Raw genomic sequence first — 24,922 nt, 5'->3', positions numbered from 1 at the left:
GCCGGGGGTTATCCGAGGGCACGCACTGGGGCCCGCCGCGGCCAATGGCGCTGCGGCTTACAACGCGGAGAGCGGTGCGCGGCGATGTGAGGCGGTAGCTGATTGGCCGCGGCGGCGCCGCGGCGGAGCCGGCGGGGCGGGGGGCGCGGGGCGCGGGTCCCTCCCGGTCCCCCCGCGCCATCGCCGCCGCCTCGCCCGCGCCCCCGGGGCTGCCCAGCTCCGGGCCGGGTTCGGCCGCGCTCCCGCGGCCCGGCGATGGGGGGACGTGCCGAACGTGCCGCCGGGCCCGGCGCTGCCGGGCTGGGTCAGGGATTCCCGGCCTGCGTCGGCCTGCGCGAAACCCGCCCCTCACCGCGGCGTCTGGGCCTGCTGTCAGGCAGGAAAGGAGGGGTTAGGAAGTGTAGTGTTGTGGCTGTTAAATGCCGGTGAAATACACGGAGCGGCTGCTTTTGCCGAGGAATAAGCCCTTTGAAAGTGTGTCATTGAGGAAGGTCAGCCTCCCCGCAAGGCCGGGGGTGGGGGGCGGCCCTTGGCCCCACACACCCCGAGATGTGTCTGTGGGAAAGCGGCAGAACCGAAGCCGTTCCAGTCCTTTTCCAGAGGGTCCAGACGGCCTTGGTTTCATTTCTGGGAGCTCTGGGCAATGACGTGTGGCGCTGATGTAGCACTTTGCAGTTGGAACGCTGTGAACTTCCCTCCCAATAGCGTTTGTGGCATTGATACCTGTGACCAGCACTGGCACCTCACCTGGAAGGAATGGAAAGCACGTCCTGGCCTCTCCCGGCTCCCATGGAGCAATGGTGACGTGGGATTTTGCCGTGACTGTTGCTCAGACTCCTTTGCATCTAGCTCAGGAGCCGGTTTCCTACTTTAGCAACATTGTAGGAGCTCAGGTGTGTAGAGAACTTGTGCCCAGAGGAGACCTTTGGACCTGCTGCCTTTCCCTTTCCAAAGTTTATTCAGAATTTCAGGTGAAAGCTGGGCTTCCTCACAGCTCTTCTGGATAATTCTGGGACTGTAAATTGAGTGAGCTAACATAGAGTAAGTTGTGCACTGAATAAATTTTGGTGTTCTATGGTCTTCCTAGAGAATCTGAAATCTAACTGTGGGCCGTCTCAGGTTTAGCGTGGGAGTGCACCTAGTATCCAAGAGGAATATTAGCAGTGTCACTGTGAAGTCCAGTGTCAGGGAGAGTGGTTTTGCCTGTCACTTGGATTAACATATGATTTTTTTCCTTTCATTCTCTGTGGCACAGATATAAAAGCCTTAAAACCTTTTTAAAATGTGTGTGTGAACATGTTGAAACATGTACTTTTCTTTAATGTTTCAGAAATGAGAGAAAAACCATTTTGAAGTGAATTTTTTAGTTAATGGGAAATTTTTTCTTTATGAACTCATAATTAAATTCAGGATTTTTTTTTCATATGTTTTAAACTGATCAGCACTAACCAATGCTTTTAGTTTGCCTTTTTATCTAGTATTATTTAACAGTTTCTCTTGGTGTACAGTAAGGACCAGGATTATAAATGAATCGTTACAGTGAGGCAGGTTGATGCTTTGTGGTATAAGCTGAGTTTCTCTCTGTGAATTCTCTGAGTATTAAGGATGTTGAAGAAAGGCTTTTTCTCCCTCATTGCTTAGGGTTTGCTGTGTTTGGAATTTGGACTTTTGGCTGCTTATGATTGTTTATTAACCTGAGCTCCTCGGCTTCAGGGCTGGCTGAATGTCTGAATGCCATGTTCAGAACAGACCCAGGGTTCTGAAGGACACAAAGCACTCCGACCTTCATTTTAATTATCTCAGGCACATAATGAACTGAAATTAAATTGGAGATGCCAGCAGTTGGAGGTAAAGGTTTTTTTCCTACCCATTTCTGCATTTTACAGACAGAAACCCAAAGTCATTTACAGTCTCAGCTGGGTGGTGCAGCTACTCTGGTCAGGCAGGTAATTGAATTTGTGAGAGTTTACAACCCGGAGAAGTCTGATTTTTTGTTTGCCCAATATTCAGACAGAATATTTCTTGCTCTGGTGTTTCAGCGTTGTTTTCCATCCTTGGTGTGGCTGTTCAGGTGCTGAATGGTGTTTTTCAGGAAATATGCACATACTGTGACCACTGAGGACATTGTTACTGCTCCTGGGCTTTTGGGAGTGTTAAATTTGGAGCAGCCCAATGGCTACTGGTTGGTTTTTATCCAGGGAATGTTTACTCCCACTTCACTCAAGTTTTTAGGCAAGATCTGAAAGCTCACTGTGAGATTCCTTTGTTTTGTTTTTGGTTTTTTTTTTAAACTTAATCTTTTACTTTAAATGTCAAGCATCACAGGGCAGATGAGTAATTTAAGACACTCCTGTAAGAATTGTACCTATGGAGCAAAACCACACAGAATGCAAGTTCATGTGTGTTTGTGTTCCCTTTGTTTTTCCTGTTTATTTTCACGTTGGAGCACTTTTTGCCTGCAGCATGTGACTGCCTCTAGGTAATCCCAGAGTCACAGAGTATCCTGAGCTGGAAGGGACACACAGGACCATCAGGCCAGCTCCTGGCCCTGCACAGATACCCCAGCAATCTCACCCTGTGCATCCCTGGGAGCGTTTTCCAAACCCTCCTGGAGCTCTGGCTACCTTGAGACCATGCCCATTCCCTGGGGAGCCTGTTCAGTGCTCGATACCCTATGGAGAAAGAACTTTTCCCTGATTTCCACCTTAATCTCTCTGACACACTTCCAGCCATTCCTTGGATCCTGTCCCTCTTTCAGGGAGAGAGATTAGAGCTGCCCCCCAGGAGGAGCTGCAGCCCCTGATGACTCTCCCCTCAGTTCCCTCGTCTCCAGGGCTGAATTCTCCAGGTGTACTCCACAGTGGTTTTACTTTCTCACTGACTGCTGGTGGTCGTGAGATGTGGGATGTGTTTGTAAAGGGAAGGGTGACAGAATCCCAGACTGGTTTGGGTTGGGAGGGACCTTCCAGCCCGTCCCATTCCACACCCTGCCATGGACAAGTACACTTTCCCCTGGACCAGGTTGCTCCAAGCTGCATCCAGCCCAGCCTTACGAAGGTCTGAAGGGTGTCCAACTTGCAGGCAATTAGTGCTCTGGTTTTAAATGAGCCGCAGCAGTTCGGTGTGGAGTCAGCTGTTGTACAGATGAGTCAAGCTGAACAGCTCTGATTATCAGCACAGTCTCCAGTGACCTGCTGTTCCACATCATCTTTGTTTATTCCTGATAAAGGTGACTGGGTCTGCTCTGGTTTTAAGAACTTTCTGATGGGCTGAGTCTTCTGGCTCAACCTGTTTTGGTCTTTCTGCTGAAAAGCATGTAATTCCAGGCAAAACAGAAAATCAGCTCTTGTTGGACAGTGGGGAATTTGCATCCATGAGCGGCTGTGCGGGTATGGAACAGCTTATGGGATTTGGCTCCGAGTTCCTGCCTTGCCCATCTGCATTGATTTAAAACTAGCCCTGAGTCCGAGGTGCTGGTATTTATAGATCCTGCCAATCCCAGCATTAGCAGAGCAGGGATGTTACAGTTTTGTCACCTCAGGAAAATGTCATCTGGTAGCATGGTTGTTCCAACCTGTTCTCTCCAGGGACCCCAGTGGGTAAAGGCTCTTTAAATTCCAGTCTATTTGCATATTGTTGGTATCTTGTGCAAGTCCAGTGTCTGAGCTTCTTTTTGCTTAGATACCCTCTTCGAGGTTGTGGGTAATTTCCTGCTTGCTCAGCTGCCTTGGCCTCTTGGCGTCCTCCACTGCTTTTTGATACACTTGTCAATTGATTCTTAATTGATGGTTATTTTGGCAAAAGAGGAAATTGTTGGATGACTACCTGGAGGAGAGAAATCCACTGCTGAGGCCCAGCTGGGCCTGCCCAGCAGGAGTGGGGACAGAGCAGCCTGTGAAGGGCCACGTTGCTGCCTCATGCCAGTCTGCAGCTCCTGCCTCAGATCTGTGCTTTGAAGAGATGTTCCACTGGGCTTCCCAAAAGAGATGACTCCCAGAGCTCCCTGGTTCCCATCTCTGGCTAAACAGACATCTTACCTTGAGCAGTAGTCACTAAGAGTCTTTTTGGGGTTGTTTGTTCCCTGTTCATTTGAAACCTTCCTTGGAGGAGGAGTTGTCAGCAGCTGTAGAATCACAGACTCCTGACTTGGAAGGGACTCACAAGGATCATCAAATCCAGCTCCTGTCGCTGCACAGACACCCCAGGAATCCCACCCTGTACTGAGGGCATTGTCCAAACAGGGATCAGAGTCACACCGGAGATTTTGTTTCAAGGATCAAGAAGCTGCTTCTCCCAGCTCCAGGGAGGACTCTGCTTGTGGTCTCTGAGTTGATGCTGCCAACCACAGGACTTTGAACAGGTTTAGGGGTTGAATTTCTCTGAGCCCTGACGTGGCTTCACTAATAGTTCTTTCTTTGTGCTTATCACTGGAGGAGCTTATCTCCGCCTGGCTCAAGCAGTCACAACTGGGAGAGTTTCTTAAAAAGAGGAGATTTTTTAAAAATAATAGATTGACTTCACTTAATCCTTCACTTTTTGCATCCATTGTACCTGTGTGGTTACTGTGTCAGAGAACTCACCTAGTTCTATTGCATTTTTGTGCTCTCATTTTTTACCTTTTATAGTTTTTTTCACATGCTAAGGCAACAAAACATATTTTCTTTATGATTTATCCCAAGATGCAGCATTTGTTCTCACTTAGCTTGTTTTCAGCTCTGCATTATTTTCACATGCGTGTTGTGGGCCTGTATTACTCATCTCTAATTTTTTTTCAATTTTCTGATTATTTTCTAAAATATTTTCTCATTATATTCTAAAATATTTTCTAATATATTTGAGGAGTTGATAATATCCTTGCTGCTGTTTCATTTTGCCATGTGGGATTTGGACGAGCACAGACTAAGAGGTGTAGCTGTACCTTTGCCTTTTTCTATCCTTCTTTTAAGGAAAATCTGATCTGGGAAACATTGGTTTTTTTCAGCTGGATGTTTGCAACTTCGTGTTCTAGAAAAATACTTAAAATCCATTTATAGCTCTCTCACATAGAAGTGAAAGGAAGGATTTTTGATTCAAGTTCTTCTGGGAACCTGAAAACAGAATTACTTGTTTAGCTCTGGGCTGTGATTTAAGCATTTTTTCTGGAAGTTATTATGGAAAAAAATCACCAGGAGAATTCACTGCTCTTGCTGCCTGCCTATGGAGCTGTTTGTTATTAACAGCAGTGTTAATATTCAAATTAAGGGCTGCATATTTGAGGCTGTTGTGGGTTGTAGAAACATGGAAATGTGCAGGGAAAGAAGTGTGATCAGGGAATGCTGTCGGGCCCCAAGTGTGTCAGTGTTTGCTCTTTGTTATTCCCTGTTAAATTATGCCTTCATCTTTAAGCCACCAAGTCCTTTTCCATTGTGGAGTTAGTCAGGACTGCTTGTGAAACACCTTGGGCTCTGTCTCTGCAGTGGGATATTTGTCCACCTTCCTAAGCATGGAATGTGGTGAAACTCCCAAACCGGCTCCAGGGTGAAGAGGGGAGTGTTTGCTGTGCTACCCTGGAAAAATGGTTTGGATTTTTTACATTTCCAGAGGGAATGATATGTTTTGGGTTCTTTTGGTGCTCTGGAAGTAAAATTTCAGAGCTTTTAGGTTGGTCTGTTTTGGTCTTTTAATCTTAAGATTGATACATCGCTGTGTATTGGCAGATGGTGACTGAGGGGCTTGTTACTGGTTATCAGAGATGGAAATAAGAATTTCATACTCAGATTTTACTTAACTGCAGATTCTCTGTCTATAACTTCCCTTTCAGACCCTTTCAGAAATCTTACAGACTGAAGGGAGGCTGCTGCAGCATCATAAAATATTTTGCAGCATGAACACATTTACAGTGTTTCAGGAATGAGTCAGAATGAGTGGCAAATACCAAACTTTGGAAAATCCTTTTCTCTCATTTCAACTTCTGTTATATCCCATCATTTACAGTGAAAGAGAATTCATGCTCATACACTGAACTTCAGTGGCTGTACCACTGGGGAAAAAAAAGCTAAGGAAAGGGAAAAAAAGCTAAAATGACTGGAGAAACCTGTCAGTGCAGGAGAGCATTCACAGGGTCATTCCTTGATGCTCATTCACAAGATGAAAAGTCTTGGAATGAGAACATGGTAATGCACTCATCAGGTTTCTCATTCCTGCGCTGAAAAAAATGATGATTTTGCATCTTTAGAATCATCATGATTGATGAGATGATTCTTTAACCAGCAGTGACTGAGGGATGAGTAGGGGGAGGAACCTGTCTCTTCTCCAGGAGTTTCATTCACATTGGAAGAGTTTTTAGTCTGATGTAGTTAACTGATACTTTATATATTTTATTACATACATTCCCCTTTTTGGTTAAAATCTGAATTATGGGACAGTGTTGATCCTGCTCATGGTACAGGTGGTGACATTATCCAGCCCTACCTGGCTGTGCTGGGTCCTGTAGCTCCACTGCTATTGCCCAATTGGAATGAAAAAATTCCCAACGACGTGTCCTAATAATCTGATGACACAGTTGAGTGAACAATGTTTTGGCAGCAGGGCTGAGGGAATTACAGACCTTCTCCTCCTTCCTGATGCCTGGCACTCCCTCCGGTGTGCTGGGGCAAGGAACTGGGCAAATCCCTGGGATCTGGGTAGGCAGGAGGCTGTTGATCCATGAAAAGAGGTGCATGGAGTTGTGTGTCCTGTGTCAAAGGACGTCTGATGGGCAGATTTTCCTGCCAGTTTGTAAATATAGGAGTCAGGCAGTGCAGGACATTCTGGATAATGAGGCACAATTTATTTGTTGTTCAGACAGACTCTCAGAAAAACTGTTGTCACTCTGTAGAAAACAGCCTCTGTCCAAAGGGAAAAATAAAGGATGTTTGCCCAACATGACTAAATTGGAGCCTACACATGTGAGCCTTTAAGATACCTACTCCCAGGAGCTGGAAAGTGGAGACTGAGTATTGATTTTAGGGTAATGTTTAGGGGTTTTAGGTAATTTTTAAGGTTTTTATTCTTTTGCACGTGTACTTCATGCAGTGATGTCAATGCTGGGATGCTTCAGTTAACCTAAAAACGGGAAGAGAATGAACTGAAAGGTAAAAAAATGCTTTAAAAAAGTTCCTTGAGCAGAGCACTGGTCTGTGGATTTTTGTTTCTTATTAAGGGATATCTTAAATTTACAATTAAGCTATTGCAACCTGAAATTTTTGATGTGGCTTTCGCAGCACTCCACATCACCTTAAAATGCATGTATAATTTTGAGGGGATTTTCGTAACTTTACATGTGAATATGAAGCAAAGTACTACCAGAAGAAGGAAAAATAAACCAGTTTTCAAATGTCTGTGTTTGTGTGTTTAGGTGGCTGTCAATGCACACATCCCTCCAGATTATCTTCTGAGGATCTGTGAGAGACTTGGACCCCTCTTAGACAAGGAAATCCCCCAGAGTGTCCTGGGGGTGCAGACTTTGCTGGGTGTTGGGCGCCAGTCTCTCCTGAGGGCAGCAAAAGGTAAGCTGCTCAGTTTATCTGGGCTTGAATTATATTTTATTGATTAACCCCCTTTCGTTGCCGTCCCTGTTGGGATATCTGCGTGTTTGCATGAGCCCTGGTTTGTCTCCTGTTCTTGCCGGCTTTTTTCTTCCTAAAATGCAGTTGTTGCTGGCCCTGTTGGATATATTTTCTTGGGTTGGAAATGCCATTTTAAGCAATTCTTGCCTACATTTGCCTGATCTTGTTACTTCCTCTGCCTCCTTCCCCAGCGTGTTGGTGTTTGTGTAAATTATGTGAATGGGATTAGGGGGTTGATGTGTCTGAAAAATGCCATTTTTTCCGTATACATTTACACACATCTGTGCCTAAAATCACTGTGCGGGGCTATTTTACAGCCTGTTTTTTTCCATTCTTTGACTTCCTGACTGTGTAGATACAAGAGAGGGTGGTGGCATTTGAGGCAGCTTTTAGGGAGCAGGAGAAGGCCAGGCTGATTCTTCAGTGACAATTCCTGCTTGTCCTTGCTTCAAGTTAATTTGAAAGCCCTCATTCCTTTCATGAAGAGAGCACCAGTCCTTTTCCCTTTGAAAAACTCTCTCTGCTGGAGAGAATGATCCTGAGAGCAGTTTTGTGTTAGAACTAAAGAGATCTGAGAGCCATCTGCCATTGAAGTGATTCCTCCTTCCCTCCTCACTCCATGCCCTTGCCACTTCCTCCCTGCAGGAGCCAGAACTTCCGTGAGCCTGTGATGTGCTGATTCAGAGAGCTGAAGTGTTGCAAAAATTTGTTGTAGTGAATTAAATGAGCTGGTGGAAAAGGATCACAGGCCTGGAGGTGACACAGGAGGAGGAGCAGCATCCTGGGAGAGGAGGAGGGATGGCAGAGCAGGACCTTCCTGTTTTGGTGGCAGTTGAGCACTTAATTCCCTGCATCCTGTGAAGTCACACCGTGATGCTGAGGAGCATCTGCTGATCCATTGGATATCTCCTGAAGGGATGAGCTGTTCCCAAACGCATTGCCCTGCAGAGTTTTGGGACTGAGTTGTTTTACCTGTGCTTTGCTGGTGCAGAAATTCAGGTTTGCAGAGAAACATTTCTTTGTTTCACACTCAGTTTGCAGCTTAGAAGTATACAGCAGCAAAATGTAAAGAGAAAATAAACATTTTTCTGCAGGGGAACAGAAGGGTTTAGGTGGATGGATCTATTTTAGGAAGTCTGAGTGCTGTTTTTAATAAGTATGATTTAATACTCTGTGCAGCAGTTTGGGGTTTCATCAGAAGGTGTTCTCAGGAGTCTCTGAGTCACCTCAGCTTGTGCACGTTCAGAGACCAACATGGTGCTACACAAATCCACCAACCTGCGGCACTGTCCTTCTGTTTCAGCACTTACCCACCGTGGAAGCTCATTTCTCTCCCTCCAGATGGCCAGAAATGGAAGAAATCCAGGTCTAATTTCTGAGGCACTTCTAATAGTCTCAGAAAAATCACTATTGTTCTAGAGAGGAGCCTCTCTGAGGCCAGTTGGCAGCAGAACGCTGGAAAGCCTTTAAAGAGAACAGTCTTCCCTTTAAAACAATGATTTTTTTGGGGGGGAGTGGGGTGCAGAGGACAATTTGAAAGGAGGGCACATTGCCACTTATTGCAGGAAAACAGATTTATTGGAAAAAACCCTCACTTCTCTCACTTTCAGGCAGCAAAATGTGAATTCTCAAATGTGCAGTTCCTAAGCAAAGGTGCTTTAGGTGTTGGCATTGCAGAAGGAAAACACAGCAGAATTCAGTTGGGCCTGGGTATAAAGTGCACCCACTTTATAAATTCACTTTTTCTCTCCATGATTTAGAGTCAATAATCACCCAAATTAAGCAAAAATAAGTTGAAACCATTTACAGTGACGCTGCTGAGGGACTGGAAATCAGAGTCGCAAACTTTAAGTGAGGAATCTGAGAAACCATTTAATCAGACAAACCTTTTCTGGGCTGTTGTGGGTGGTGCTTAATCTCTTGATTATTTAGTGTATTGATTATTTCTTGTCCCTTGTCACTCTTGCTGGTGCAGACTTCAGACACACACTATGGAAAGGATCTGCATTTGCAGCTCTGCACAGGGGCCGACCCCCCGAACTCCCAGTGAACTACGGAAAACCACCAAACGTGGGTGAGTCTGGAAGTCCATAAAATGTTCTTTTCTCCTCTCTGTATTTATCCCTGTCCCACAGAAAGTTCCTCTAGCTGACTAAAACCCTACTCTGGGTTTGAATTAATGTTTCCTCTGACATTTCATGATCAATTAGTAGGATAATTTTTGTGTTATTCAGGCTTCTATTTTCCACAGTGTGTGTAGCCATGTTTTGCATGGTTGTTTGGAGGGCAATGGGCTTGACTATTTTTTTATGATATGCCTCTATAATACATACATGTGGCCGTAAGACTGGATGGGCATGGTCACAAGAGCATGGAATCCTGGAATCATCATGGAATCTTAGCCAGAACAAGGCGTCTGGCTCCCAGGGAACTTTTTTGACTCAAGAATTCCTTTTAGTTGGATTATGACAGAAAACAGACTGCTTGCAACATCCTTCTCCAAGAAGGAAATAATCACCAAAGCAGCATTTGTGTTCCTTCAGCCTCAGTTGTCCACACAATTAGATAAAGAACTTGTATAAAACTCAGAGATACATGTGAGCTCTCAGCTTACATCTCATCACTGAGCTGCTCTGTTTTATATAAACTCAAGTGCTTGCCTTGTATGGTTTGAACTTTCATTAACTGTTTTTATAGAAAAAAAAAAAAAAGAGATTTTTTTGCAGGCATAAAAGTATATGCTGGTTTATTTCTTTTTAGGGTATTTTATCTCTGTTTGTGCGAATGGATACATTTTCCTGGTTTGTCAGGAAGTCCTTTTACATATGGATCCTCCCTCTCTTTGGAGAAGTAGGGATAGTGCTGGCAGTTTTCTGTTTTTACTCTATCTATGTATTTATTATTTTAGGCTTGTTCTGCAGGTACTTTACTGTGAGCAGTTGTGCTGATGGATTACTAATCGTCTGAATTGTATATTTATTGCACACAACTCCTCTGGTTGTATTTCTGCACGAATTCTTGGATCAATTCTTTCATCAGGCAGGGTGTTTTTGGAATATGTGGTATTATTAATGAGGCATCCTGGCAGATTGGACTTCAGCATTTGTCATGCTTTCATGGCAAAGGGCTGTGCCGCTTGCTTGGTAACTATTTAGTGAATTAAAGAACAGAATAATTTTTTGTTTGGGTGTTTTCCTAATAGTTGGGGTTTTTATTAAGAAATGCAAAGGTATTATATGGAAAATGGTCTTTCATAGCCAGGAAATAATTTTTTAGAGTATTGAGTCCTGGAAGAATACATAAACTACTACTAAGAGAGGAAAAGGTACATAAATGTTAAAATCAGGATTTGACTTCAGGTAGGAGTTTGATTTTGGGATTCCTTGTTAATCCTGACAAGGAAGTCAGAAAATTCTGTGTCTATTTGTGCCAAGTGGGTGTTCTTTGCTGGTGAATGGTGGTAGCCAGAGGTGCTGCAGTGTGTATGTCTTAAGTACAAGATGAAGAAGTGTGCCCGACCTCTGGTATTTTGGCATAGCCATGAATTTCCACACTGTGCTGGGTCAGGCAGATGGACTTTTCTGGAATTACTTGCTGAAGGAGTTGGACTGAAATAAAAGATACCCATTAGTGTGTATGCAGGAGTGAGGTGAGTGTGTAAGTACCTGTGCAAAGTGGTAAATAAGGTACAGAACGAGCAGCCAGGATTATTCTCACATCATTTCCCTTCCAGTGATAAGGATTTAAACTTTGCACCAAATGCTGAGGGAATGGGGTCACTGATGGTCCAACTGGGATCAACAGGGAGGGCCCAGCTGCAAGTGCCTTTCCATGTGGTTGGGATGGGACCTTGTGGTCTGTACTCCAGAATAAAAGGTCCTGCACAGTGGAACTGGAGCGGGAAATCCATGTTGCCTTTTCCCAGTGTGTTTGTGCAGAGTTGGGAATCTTCTCGCTGGGGAGTTTCTGGGAAAGTGCTGAGCTGTGGAAGTCATTCCCAGGGATGTGGTGCCTGTGTGGTGGGGCTGTGGTGATCTGCTGGAGGGGGACAAGGAGGGAAAACACTGGCAGAGCTTCCTGCTGCCAACAGGATGACATGGAGGAGGAGAATTTGCTCGAGCCTTTCTGGGCAGCTTTTGTGGTAGTGGAACTTCTAGGGCTCCCTTTGTGCTCTTCCAGACAGAAAGTGGAAAGACTGGTCATACAGTACCTCAGGACTGGGAGTGATTCCCCTTTGATAAACCTGCTTTTGACACTACTTCGATTTTGTCAGGGCTTCTTTTTTTTTATTGCAGGCAGCTCAGGGCAGATCAGAAAGAAGGTTGTTTTCACTCTTTAGGAGCTGCTCTAACCTGAGGACGGAAATCTTTCTGTGGGCAGCTGTTGTTAGTGAAAACAACACAAAATTTGGAAGCAGACGGTTTTCAGCATGGTCTCAGTGGGCAAGCATTTCAGCTGGGTGGAAATTCACAGTCAAGGTGATCCAGCTACCTTGGGCCTGCCAAAGAGCAGCGCTGGGATGAGGTCAGGAATCGATAGTGGTTCGTGCTGGAAATGAGTTCAGCAGCTCCCAGAGCTGGAACACACTGTGCTTCCACTGCTTTTCCTGGGTCCAGGCTCTTTGTGGCCACACAGCCATTCTCTGAGAAGGTGTTTTCCATGTCGGAGCCAACTGTGTTTGTTTCCTGGCATTCCTGTGAAATCCTGGCTTATGTCTCTCCTGTGAGTGGTACCCGATCCCTGCTCAGCTTTGTGATGAGGGCAAAATCTGGGTCTTCATTACAGAGTCACAATGCTTCTTGCCGAAGGTTAACCGGTCTGATAGGAGCTCATCACCCCTGAGAAACTGATTTTAAAACAAACATTTGCACCAGTTCCCCATTTTCTAATTTTCCTTGCAAAAAGTGGATTGAGACAAGGGGTTTTAGGGAGAGCAGGATTTCCAGCTGGTGCTGCTCAGTGACTGCCTCACTGAAATGCTTGAATTCCTTCTGAGGTTGTGATTTAACTTTGAAGTCTGGGCTGTCTGTTGATTGTTTTTTAAATCTAGCTTTCACTGATGGGTTGTTGTTGCTGGGTTTGGGGTTTATCCTTCCTAGGTGAGCTTTCTTGTAAGGGTTTTTACATTGTGCTGTTACATATAGTAGAATGTGAGGTAAATTGTGGTTTAAGAATTGCTGTTGTCAGCTTATGTGACTTGAATTAAGCGCTGCAATTTTCCTCAAGGTGCGGCCTTCCAGGACCAAGGACTGTGGGAAAGAAAGAGAAAAATGCCTGTGTTTTACAGGTTGGTAGTTGGAAGAGCTGAGATGGCCCTTCAGTGTTGGGACAAAACTGACTTTTCTTATCAAGAAGGCTGGATCTCCTCCCTTTTTGTGGGAAATTACTGTCTTGAAAGTTTTTCCTGGCAGGGAATAGTGAGGGGGTGGACTTGGCAGCTGTTATATCCAGTGTGGCATGAAATACATCGGTTAATGAGATAGGTTGGTAAAATTTTTTAGGGTTACTAAGTTGCTTTTTCTCCATGTGGGAATTGTTGTTGGGTTTTAGTGCTTTGGGGCCTTATGAGGACAATAACTTCATTGTTCTGCAGAAAGGAAACTTCACAGGGATTTTTGTCATGTGGGGGTAATTCCCTATTTAGATATTGTGTATTAATCTTCCTAAAAATACAGGAATGGAGAATGTTTGGTCTGTTCCTTTGAAGTAGCGATAGGTTTTTTTGTCCAAAGATGCTGTTGCCTTAATAAAGTTGTTGCTCCTCATGGCTCAACAATAGCTCTGGATGTCTCTGATTGAAGCATTTCATAAACAGAGCTTTTTATTTGGTAATTATCCATGGGAGATGGAGGAGTTTTGTCCCCATTGTGCAAATAGGGAAATAAAGACAGAAAAAAAAAAAAGAAATTACTTTCATATCCGCTGAAGCTGAACTGATTGCAAGGCTGGGAATCCACCAGAAAAGTGAAGTGCCGAAACTGAGATTTTGGTGCCTTTTGGTGCTTCCTTCACGGGATTTACAACAAACAGCAGTGGTAAATGTTCAGAAGGGGGGACAGAGAAAATACTGTGATTATTAGGAATATTTTGACATGAGACTGTATCTTTTTGATTCACACAGTTGTTTGTGCAGTTAAAAAAATATGCAAAGCCATCTGAAATTGCTTACAGGCAGATACACTGTTATTATGTATTTAAATATATAAATATATATGTATTGAAATGCTTGAAGCCTTGAAAGGCACAGCAGAATCACCATGTTGCTGAATGACTCCGCGTCTCTGTTGGCACACAGGGTAGGGGAAAGGGAGGTGTAATCTTTTTAAGAATTCAGCTTTTAAGCTGTCATGCTTAAAGAGTAAATAAAATAATGTGTAGGCAAAGCTGAGGTACCTTGTAGAGCATTTATCACTGTGGGATCTCTGTGTTAGAGGTAGGAAAAAGAGTTTAAAATTTCAGTTTTACTTTGCTCAGGGAAACAGTTTTGTTTAACAGCCCTGTATAATATCAGGTATCAGTTGAATAGTAGGTAGGTAGTAAATAATTTGCTTTAGTGTGTTTTGCTTTTTAGTATTGCTGAATGTGTGTTTTTACATGCAAAGCAAATATTGACTGAAGGCGAGGTTATACTGGAGTCTGATGGCTTTTGCAAGCATCTTTTATGCAGCTTTTTTCCCCTCATGTGTCATGTTTCAATTGCGTTGAGTGATTAAAAATAATCCACATTTCAGAGCCCAACACTGAGAAACAAGAATGCTTTCTTTAAAGCTGGAAACAATTTCTTTTCCTTGCTTGGGTGTAAATACTTCAATGGTATCAATTTACACAAGGAGTTACGCATTAGGAGCCTTTTGAAAGGGCATTTCTTGACTTTGTAGATTAATTTTTTAACATACTCCATGATCTTTTTTTGTGTAGATTGGCAGCATTACCATGAGACAATTAAGAAATGGTTCGAGTTTTTCACTAGGCTTTTAAGCTAAAGGAGTGAAAGGCACTTAAGAGCTTCGTGGGACTTCTGTGAAGCCCAGCCCACATCAAGGTGCTGGGGAAGATAAGAAGTTGCTCCAGGGGATCTGCTATCACAGGGACTCCACAAACCCACCAGCACAGTTCTGTTAGATCCTCAAGTGCCACTGAAAAACCCTCTCAAAACTTTCAAATCCAAAGTTCAAGTGCTGTGAGTGAGGATAGGCTAGGGAAAACAGTAATAGGATTGGTGAAATTAAATACCCCAAAATGGTCTCAAATTGTGCATCCAAAGGCTTTTTTTACAGCATGGGTTTGTGGATTTAGGTTTTAGGCTGTTCTTGGAAGGGCTGCTGGCTATGGAAATAGGAAGGAGTTTGTTGTTGCAGTTTTTTTCTCCTACCTGCCATTCTGCCACTGGGAGTTTTCCATCAGTGCCACCTATTTCTTGTTCTTCAATTCCTTTGCCATGGGAATGCAAGGATGTGGATGTGGATGTGGAAGTCTTTTGGCCCTCACATATGATTTGGAAGCCATTCCAAGGAAAGATTTTTATTGCTTTTTATCTCTTCTTTTATCACAAAAAAAGCACTTAAAATAAACTATTATTGTACTCTTTTTATAATTGATATTAGTAACATGCAATTTCCTAAATTTCCTTTCTTCCTTCAAAGATTTCCCTTAAAGATTTTCCACGTCCGTGTAGGATAAATATATCTGTTACCTGTTCATGAATTGAACATTGGAATAACTCCCAGTTGTGGTGGGAATTCTTCATTCTGCTTTCGTTTTTGGTGAGGAAGCAGTTGCAGCCTGTGGTGGGTATTGAAAGGCTTCATCAGGAGTGGGATTTCTTTTTATAACTCTGCACAGAATGTTCTGATAAGGTGGAAGAGGTTCATGTTTATTACTGATTCTAATAATAAAGTTGTTAATAAATACCATATTTGATTTAATACTTGTTTACTCTGAGTTCTGGACAAAATTCATGTCCCACTCTTCTTTTTGCTTTTTTTTTCTCTCCCAGTTCATATCCTTTCTGCCAGGCAATTAACTGGATGTGGCCGTTTCAGCCACTTGTTCCCAACATCCACCTACCAACACATGAAGATGCACAAGAGGATTTTGGGGCACCTCTCCTCTGTTTATTGCATAGCCTTTGATCGCAGTGGGAGGAGGATTTTTACAGTAAGTTTAAAGTTTGGACCTTTTGCTTCTCGAAGATTGCTTTGTTTGGTTTGATTTCTTTCTTTCCTGCGTCCCTCAACAGCCTCTTAGTCACTGATTGAGATGCAGATATGACTTTGTTCAGCTGCAAGTTGCTTTTCTACTAAATGTACTTTCCTGGATTTGCAATGTGTCAGTAAATCTATGACAATTTTTTAAAGTTATTCTCCAGAATGCAGTGACATCCATTTCTTTGGTGATGCCCTTGCATTTTGCTGGGCATATTTAAAAATCAACAGGTTTTTCAAATGAATGTTGCATTTTTAGCTGTTAATGTTAATCCCTGTGCATGGAGTGACAGGACAAGGAGGAATGGCTTCCCAGTGCCAGGGGGGAGAGGGTTAGGTGGGATATTGGGAAGAAATCCTTCTTTATGAGGGTGGTGAGGCCCTGGCACAAGGTGCCCAAAGAAGCTGTGACTGCCCCATCCCTGAAACCAGGTTGGATGGGGCTTGGAGCAACCTGGGATAATGGAAGGTGTCCCTGCCTTCCAAATAGATCCCTTTCCAACATCAACCATCCTGTGATTCCATGATTCTCTTTTATCAGATTGAAAGCCTTGACTCCATGAGATGATTCCCAGACTCCACAGTTCATAAAGTCATAGTATCCCAGAGTGGTTTGGATGGGATGGAATACTTCAAAGTCATCCAGCCCCACCCCCTGCCATGGGCAGGGACGCCTTCCACTGTCCCAGGGTGCTCCAAGCCCTGTCCAACCTGGCCTTGGGCACCGCTGGGGATCCAGGGGAAGCCACAGCTTCTTTGGGCAACCTGTGCCAGGGTCTCACCAAACTCACAGGGGAGAATTTCTTCCTAAAATTGGGTCTCTGTGGAATCCCACTGAGTTGTTCTGTCAGTTCACGGCAGTTGGGGGTCCCTGTCCATCCGCGATGATCCGTGTGTGACATGCATAGAACGTGTCCTGTATTCTCTGTAATCTTTGGGAATTCCTGTGGAATTCCAGGGGTCAGACGACTGTTTGGTGAAGATCTGGGCCACGGATGACGGGCGCCTGCTGTCCACCCTGCGGGGCCACTCGGCCGAGATCTCGGACATGGCCGTCAACTACGAGAACACGCTGCTGGCCGCGGGCAGCTGTGACAAGGTGGTCAGGGTGTGGTGCCTCAGGACCTGTGCCCCCCTCGCAGTCCTGCAGGGCCACTCAGCTTCCATCACATCCATACAGGTGAGCACTGATGGGGTTTTCCCCTAATTACCTTGAATTACAGCGGTATTAGGAGCTGTGGAGGTCAAGGATAAAATTTTGTCTATGATTTGTCCCAACTCAAGGGTGTTTTTCCTGGCTGACTCAGTCCTATGGTGCCTGGGGATCGTGCTCTTGCTTCCGTGTGCTTTTAGCTCTGTGATCCCACTGCAGCTTCCTTAGGTCTAGAAAATGGGGGATCTGATGCTCTTCTAGAGCAACTCAGAGAGCAGCAGTATCTCCTTGGCTCAGCTCGCTGACGTGTTTGGCATCTTTGTTGGTGCTCCTGGCACAGCACCTGACCCAACACTTCTGTGTTCACAGGGAATATTTGTTTTTCAGAAGGATCAGTCAAAATTCCTTACTCCCCGTTTCTTGTTTCCTTGTTTTCTTAGCTCGTAGCTTAAAGAGCTGCTCTGGATGTTGTAGCAAATGCAGATTTTCTTTTAAAAAAACCTCACAACTGCCAGGCAGAAACCCTCCAAAAAAACGAAATTCCAGGATAAAAAAGACAATCCCTGCAATTTGGCAGGTGGTGCACAAGGAGGGGAGAGTGAGTGGGGCTGTTTGGCTCAGAATCCCTCTCTCCTGGAGTGGAGCTGTCTTGGATTCAGCGCAGGCTTCTCCATCGTGCCAGTATTCTCCAGGAGTCACATTTCTCCCCATCTTCTCTACACTTCCAATTTTGTCTGATTTCAACCATGTTAAGGTGGTTGTGTTAGAAATGTATTATCCAACCTGGCTTTATAGCTGGTGTATTATTTGTTTACATGTGTATATATAAATCTCTGTGTGTATGTGTTTCTCTCAAGCTCTTTGATGATTTAGAATATAATCAGTCACTGCTTTTTGACGAAGCAGTGCTGGATTCCTTTATCAAATTACCAGGTAGCCTGAGGATTAAAGGTATTGCTGCAGCTCTGAAATTAACAATAAAAAGCTTTCCCACTCCTTAGAGAGGTTTAGGAAGATAAAGGAGGGGGTATCCTGCTATGCAGCTGTTCTTCATTAGGCTTGGATGCAGGAATAGTTGTATTTGCCGTGTTTGATCCAGTTCTATCCTAGAAAGAGCTATTTCCTCTTGTTTTTGCCCCATTTACACGGTCTGGTCTTGTTTCGTTTCTCCAATTTCCTATGTGTGGTAAAAATAAAGAATTCCTGACAAAAATGTAGGTGCTCTCCATTTCCTCAGGCTTATTTTTATGGAATTTCAGGTTCTGTGCTTACCCCCGGTCTCTATACTCGTGGGGAGAAACTAATGTGTAGTGATAAACATTCTTGTCAACAAGTTTCCAGCATGAAAGAAGAGAAAATGGGAGCTGGTTTAATTGTTACAATTTTTATTTTTAGTTCTCTCCAGCAAGGAAAGGAACAACTCGATACCTCACTTCCACTGGTGCCGACGGAACAATCTGTTTCTGGCAGTGGCATGCGAACACCATGAAATTCAAGTGAGACTGTTTAGATAATTACAATCATTTGAACTTAAGGAGGAATTTATTTTTAATTTTGGCATGGAGAAGAATGCTGAGATAATGAAATAAGGGTGTTTTCTTGCTCAGTAAACTGGTGTGTGGGGCAGGAGCACTTTGGGATTCTGTGCCGTTGGAGCCCAAAGGGGAGGCAGAGATTGGGGTTGTTACTTGTGAGGATTGTGCTTTGCAAGCCAAAGTTGTGGAAGAAATTCCAGCTTTTACATTCAGGATTAAATGCCTGTCCAAAATGTACAGGCAGAAGAATTAATTTGCTTTTAATCAGAGGAATGTACATATGTAGATGTCATCAAACCCATATTTTATCTGGAGGAAATGCTATTGGATTAATGGTTTGTCAGGGTCTGTTTTAAATAGATTTGAATTGGCGAGGAAAATGATAAATCAGTTAAATAATATTCTCAGTTTAGAGAACTGTTGTTTTCTTATTAAACTAAGGAAGAAAATTCCTAAAATGAAAAATAAATTCCAGCAAACTCCAGATGAGAATTATAGAACTACGAGATTTAAGATGAGCTTGACCTCAACCTGCTGAGCTGCAGGGAACTCTTTGTGTTAAATAAAGAAGGAAAAAAATAAAAATACTGTGTTTTGCATGTAGGGATCGTCCCGTGAAATTCGCAGAGAGGTCCAGGCCTGGTGTTCAGATCTCCTGCTCATCTTTCAGTTCTGGTATGTGTCCAGCATCAGCTGTTGCATGAGTTTGGGGCTTTGGTGACAATTCTGTTACTTCTCTTTCAGTGCAAATAGTGTTACACCCTTTTTCAGTTAATATTATCTCTTTCAAAATGTGACTACTGGAAATACTCCCTGCAAAGTGTCTGCCTCAAGCCGCTCCTTCTCTTTTTTCCTATAATTTAAGCTAAAAATATCTTGATCACTTCCAAGGCTTTCAGTCTCATGTTTTGCACATCAGAGATTTTTCTCTGTAACATCCTTTTATAACTTTACCTTGTAAAGTTTTTGAGTGAAAAGTTGTGGAAATCCTCTGTCAAAGATTACACTTTTGCTAATCTTTCAAATTTGTCTGAATTCTAAGAGTATCAATTCAATGTTTTGGAAGATCTTGGCTTTGGAAAACCTCCTTTGCAGCTTTGAATGAGAAAAATACGATTTTTACAAAGAAAATTATGTTATTACTCATTAAATTTGCTTTTTGAAATTGAGAACTTTTGTAGAGTCACATTCCTTTTTAAAAGCCAGGTATGCTGAATTAACTAAGCCCATTTCAATGCAATAAACCGTACAATAGTGTCCTTTCTGAGCAATATTACAAAAAAAACAATAAAATATCTTAATCACTGCATCCCAACTCAGCAATAATTTCTCTGATGTGTGTTAAGTAGATACTGAAACTGCTTTTAAATATTTTGTTTGGCATTTGCCTGTTTACATTGAAATTTTCTGTTTAAAACTAATTCTGAAATTTAAAACTAATTCTGGGAATTCTGAAATTAAAATAAATGAAGTTAAAGTAAGTGTTTCTTTGGATGACTTTTCTTCTCACAGAGAATTTTCTGTTTTAGGTGGCATGTTCATTGCAACAGGGAGTACTGACCATGTGATAAGAATTTATTATTTGGGCTCAGAATCTCCAGAGAAAATGGCTGAGTTGGAATCTCACACGGTAAGAGGCAAATCCAGAAGGAAATCTCTTTTTCCCCAAACCTTTTCCTCATTTCAGTAACTTAATTTCTGTACATCCTATTTTTTTATTTACTGTTTAGAATTTGTTTGTCTTTCAACATTGTGGTATTTAAATGCCTGGAAATTTGTGGCATGTTTCTTTTTAAATCCCTCTGAGGCAAGAGGTTTCTGCAAAGTAGGCTTTATGTGTTTCATTCCCCCAGAAAACTGAGGGACCAGGTGATTTTCCCCTATTCTTGAAAAAAGTTTGTGTTGAAATGAGGAATTAAAACAGCTTTAATGCACGATGTCATTGCACAATGTCATTTTTTTCCAATAAACTTGCTATTGAATGTTTAGTTAAATGAACATAAGACAAAGTAATTCAAAATTTGGACTGTGCTGTCAGAATTTGGATCGTGATGGTAATTTCATTTAGAAAATAAAGCTTAAAAGCGTGGTTTTTTAGAATAATGCAGAAAGGTTCCTATAAAAATTCAAACTACAAATTTACCACCTCAGGAATGTTTTATGGATTAAGCCCAAGGTCTAAATTGATTCTCTGAACTTCAGTGGGAGTCGTGGCTCTCACATTGAAGTATCCAAGCCAACACAACTAACAACTATTTTGCTCACAAAAGAAAAGGATGTTTTCTGTATTGAACAAGTTTGGAAGAAGCTGTAATTCCTTTAATTTCTTTAAGTCCACTCTTAATCCTGCAGACAGCTGTCAGCCCCCCCTAAAACAAATCCCAGTTACCAGGAGATAGAAACATTAGTGGGAGTAAGGAGAGCAAATCATGGAGCCAGCACAAGTAATTGACAAATTTAAAAAAGGGCAAAACTATGTCTAAAACATAACATTTGTTTCTCAACGATTTGTAGGTATTCATAAAGCCAAGGTTTGCATTTTTTGGATTCAATTTTTTGATGCACTTTTATGCTAGGTCTAAAAATTGCAGGAAACCATCTCCTCTCCACATTTCAGACACAATGTGTCTGGGGAAGTTTTGACTTCAAATACAACTTTTCTATACTTGAATTTTTTGACAGGTTTTTTTTTTATTTGCTAAGTAAGAAGCTCATCATGGAGATCTTTTAAGCTGAGTTTTTCACTGCTGTTGTTTTTCTCCCTCCTGTTTAGGACAAAGTGGTTGCAGTGCAGTTCTGTAACAATGGTGACAGGTGAGTGCTGGGTTTTGGACCTGACAATGATGATACTTAATTTTCCAAACAACATTTCATGGAAAATTTGGCGCAACAGGAGGATTTGCCCATGGGCTTGGCTTAATCTTGGACAAATTATTGCAGTGTGTTGCAAGATGTGTGTCATGTCCACAAGCTCGAACTCGTTGTCCTCTGCTGTAACAACAAAAATGTTCTGTAACTGTGTTTTTGATTTGTTTTTTTCTTTCAAACAGCAAATTTGAACCCAAATTTTATAACCTCCCTGTGTAAGAACCTTCCCAGGTAGCCCCCACAGAGGGGTTGCTTGTCGAGGAAGAGCATTGTAATCAATGTAGTCTAAAGCAAAAGTTAGTAAATACAGATGTTTTATTCTCAGCTTTTGCTCCTATTCCTTATTTTGCTGGGCAGGAGGTTTAAAGGATGTGCCTTTAAGGGATGAGCCTTCCAAGCCCAACTGTGGCTGTGCACCTGTACTTGGAGAGCTTTGTCGTGTGGAATTATGTGGGAATGTGCTGGGGTAATTGTACCACCAGTTCCTTCCAAACCAAGTGAGAAGGAATGAGGTCACATACTCTCTGAAAATTATATTCTGTAACAATGCTTGGAATGGAAAAGGGGTACCTTATTTTTTATTTTAGTATAAAGAAGTAAAGTTAAGAAGAAAATTAATTTGTCACAAGCATTTTCAAACTCTTTTTCATCACAGTGAAAAATATCAGATGAGGGAAACTGAAAAGGTGAAACAATTACTTCATACAATTGAATAGATCTGCCTTTTAAGTGTCATTTTATATATAAATGGAATATACTTCCAAAGGTGTTGGCCATCCTGTGAAAATGTATTACTTGAGGAGCTTTTTTCCCAGTTTCTCAACAAAAGTTATTTCTGTGACATCGATGGCCAAAGCATTATGATGTGGCTAAATACGGTTGCTGCATGCTTGAATTTTTTAACTAAGAAAGGGTTTAAAAATTAAAATATTCCTGTTCAGCTGCACAGGCAGGACAACCTCCTTGTGCTTCATTTGGCTCTTTCCCTTGCCTGTCTTCACCCTGTCCCTAAGTTAATGCATTATAATTTATGCCAGACTCCTGGCACGCAGTTTCCCTTTCTTTGCTGCCACTCTGAGCTGCTCCAGGGATTTGCTGATGTCATTAAAAAGGGAATGTGCAGCTCGTATGAATTACGACATTGAAGTCATTCCAAGGCCATCTGCTGCTGGAGCCAAATGTAATTAATGTTGTGGGCTAGAAACTCTCTTGTACCCTACAATATCTGATAGGAAAATTGTAACCTCATGAGTAAGAGAAGTAGAGGTGCACAAGCACACACTTCCAAGTGCATGTATATAATTTATTTGTGTCCATGTGGGGATGAAAACATCTTTATTTAGAATTTTGTGACTTTTTTTTCTTTCCCTTTGCCCCACAGCTTAAGGTTTGTCAGTGGAAGCAGAGATGGAACAGCAAGAATCTGGCACTACCATCAGCATGACTGGAAGAGTCTGGTCCTGGATATGGCTACAAAAATGACAGGGTAAAGCAAAGCAAGCAGAACATACCTCATGGGCACATTTACCTGCAAGCTAAATCATCCATTATATTGAAAACTGGTTATTTGCTTCCATTTTGAGTTGATTTCCATGCATTTATTGCAAATGTTGTGAATTTGTCAACTTACACAGTTAATTCACCCCCAAATAAATAATAATCTGTTCGTACTTCACCATCCTAATGGTTGAGGAATATTTAGTATTTTACACATGAAATAAGAATGTCAAACGATTTATCTCACAGAAAGAGGTTTTGGTAGAGCCCCAGTGATCATTTGCTTATATCTATCTATCTGTCTATCTATCTATCTGTCTATCTATCTATCTATCTATCTGTCTATCCAACATGGCTCTTAGCATTGTAGTTCCACCTCAGGTTTCCAAGTAAGAGGTGACATTAGTGTTTCGTTCTCAGGTTCAATTAGGGGTTTGGGTTTTTCTTTTTGAGATCCTCAAGTGACTTCTTTAAGTGCCCTGTAATTGAATTGTAATTGAATGATCACAGCAACAAAGAACAGAAATGGAGAAATCCATTAGGCACTTGCTTTGCAGAATTCTCCATATTTCAGTGGTTGCATTTGCAGTGTTTGCAGTCGGAAGTGTGAGTTGGATTTATTTAGCAGGTTCCTGCTCGTTGTGGAGTTTACTGATTGATGACTGATAAGAAAAATATCTTGTAGGAAAAACCTAATAGAGCTGAAAGGATAAATTGGGGTAGGAAAGGATGATGGCTTAGGAACAGGAGAAAATACCTTTTTAAGGAAATAGAGCTCTATAAATCTCGGTGGCACTGAATATTTCCCGTATTCAGTTTTTTACCATTGCAGAACCATCCTTCATTCTCCTGACTTAGCCAGAGTCACAGAGGTGCCTGTGGTTCATCCTCCCCCGAATTTCATATTGAATTAGCTCTCCTAAATGTTCCCATATGTAGTTACTGATTTATTCCTTTTTAAATTGCTGCTTTCCTTAGAAACAATGTGGCATCTGGAGAGGACAAGGTCACCAAGCTGAAAGTTACCATGGTGGCTTGGGATCGATACGATGCCACCGTCATCACTGCAGTCAACAATTTCCTCCTCAAAGTGTGGAACTCATCCACTGGGCAGCTTCTCCATAGCTTATCTGTGAGTACAATTCCAGGGGGAATCCCAAGTGGATGAAGTTTGGTCTGAGATTGATTGGACGCTGAACTCATCACCATTCCCATGACAAGGATTTGGTGTTGAAGTATCCAGCTGACCCAGGCCTGCTGGGAGGAGAGTGTACCATGGGGGAAGGAGCTGATGTGCAGAATCCTGGTGATTACTGGCTGACAGGGAACTCTCTGGAGGCTTCATTTGTGCCCTGATGTCTCCTTCCTCCCCATCCCTCCCCATCTCAGTGGTGTTGATCAGTGACACTGCCAAACCTGTAGCAGGAGTGGCGACCCAACACAGTTCCAGTAAATTGAGGTGTCCTGGGTGACTCCCTGATCTGGGGTGTCCTCTCAGTAATTCCCAGCACGTCTGGAGATACCACATGGAGAAATAAAACTGCTTTTTTTCCCCACTGCTGTCTTTGCAGGGTCATGACGATGAAGTTTTTGTTCTGGAGGCTCATCCCTTTGACCAAAGGATTGTGCTTTCGGCAGGACACGATGGGAATATTTTTGTCTGGGATATAGACAAAGGAACAAAAATTCGCAATTACTTTAACATGGTAAGAAGGATCACAGAAGGTTTGGTTTTTTTCTTTTTTAACAGAACTGGTCTTGAGACAAATGTAGATTTCATTAAATACCTCCAGAGCCAGTACAGCTGTGAGATCTTTGGTGATCTCGCCCTATGTCTGCCATGAACATAAAATGTAGACTTCCAGGTGGTTGTTCCAGAACACACATTGGGCTGAAATTTCAGGACAGAGAGAAAATGTGAAGTTTTACTTTGTTATTCAGTTTAATAAATAAAAGTGTAAATGAGTCACGAGCAAGATGAGAAATCACAGAATGAGGATTCAGTACATGTTGGAGCACAGGGAAGATGGTTGTGTGAAAATGCTCTTATAGAAAGTGTCTGGTTGTGAAAGGAATTTT

General features: G+C 42.5%; 1 protein-coding gene across 4 annotated transcripts in view; it reads left to right on the top strand.

Moving 5' to 3' along the window:
• BRWD3 (bromodomain and WD repeat domain containing 3) overlaps nucleotides 1–24,922 on the top strand; it is a 49,797-nt gene that overhangs the window by 1,055 nt on the left and 23,820 nt on the right. For 3 of the 4 annotated variants that reach the window (XM_066182166.1, XM_066182163.1, XM_066182165.1), the window contains 11 exons: nucleotides 7,376–7,526; nucleotides 9,562–9,660; nucleotides 15,583–15,743; nucleotides 16,749–16,970; nucleotides 18,339–18,439; nucleotides 19,083–19,153; nucleotides 20,008–20,108; nucleotides 21,252–21,292; nucleotides 22,728–22,832; nucleotides 23,822–23,975; nucleotides 24,415–24,549. In XM_066182166.1, the coding sequence (XP_066038263.1) occupies nucleotides 7,376–7,526; nucleotides 9,562–9,660; nucleotides 15,583–15,743; nucleotides 16,749–16,970; nucleotides 18,339–18,439; nucleotides 19,083–19,153; nucleotides 20,008–20,108; nucleotides 21,252–21,292; nucleotides 22,728–22,832; nucleotides 23,822–23,975; nucleotides 24,415–24,549 (1,341 nt within the window). Of the gene's footprint in view, nucleotides 1–7,375; nucleotides 7,527–9,561; nucleotides 9,661–12,025; nucleotides 12,065–15,582; nucleotides 15,744–16,748; nucleotides 16,971–18,338; nucleotides 18,440–19,082; nucleotides 19,154–20,007; nucleotides 20,109–21,251; nucleotides 21,293–22,727; nucleotides 22,833–23,821; nucleotides 23,976–24,414; nucleotides 24,550–24,922 lie in introns of those variants that run through there. The other variant, XM_066182167.1, reaches the window with a different exon arrangement.

This window comes from Chamaea fasciata, unplaced genomic scaffold, assembly GCF_029207755.1.
Source record: "Chamaea fasciata isolate MVZ Bird 193981 ecotype frontalis unplaced genomic scaffold, bChaFas1.0.hap1 SCAF_4, whole genome shotgun sequence".
In the NCBI taxonomy this organism is placed as follows: Eukaryota; Metazoa; Chordata; class Aves; order Passeriformes; family Sylviidae; genus Chamaea; species Chamaea fasciata.
The sequence above is the reverse complement of the archived record's forward strand: the minus strand, read 5'-3'. Positions and strand labels throughout refer to the sequence as shown.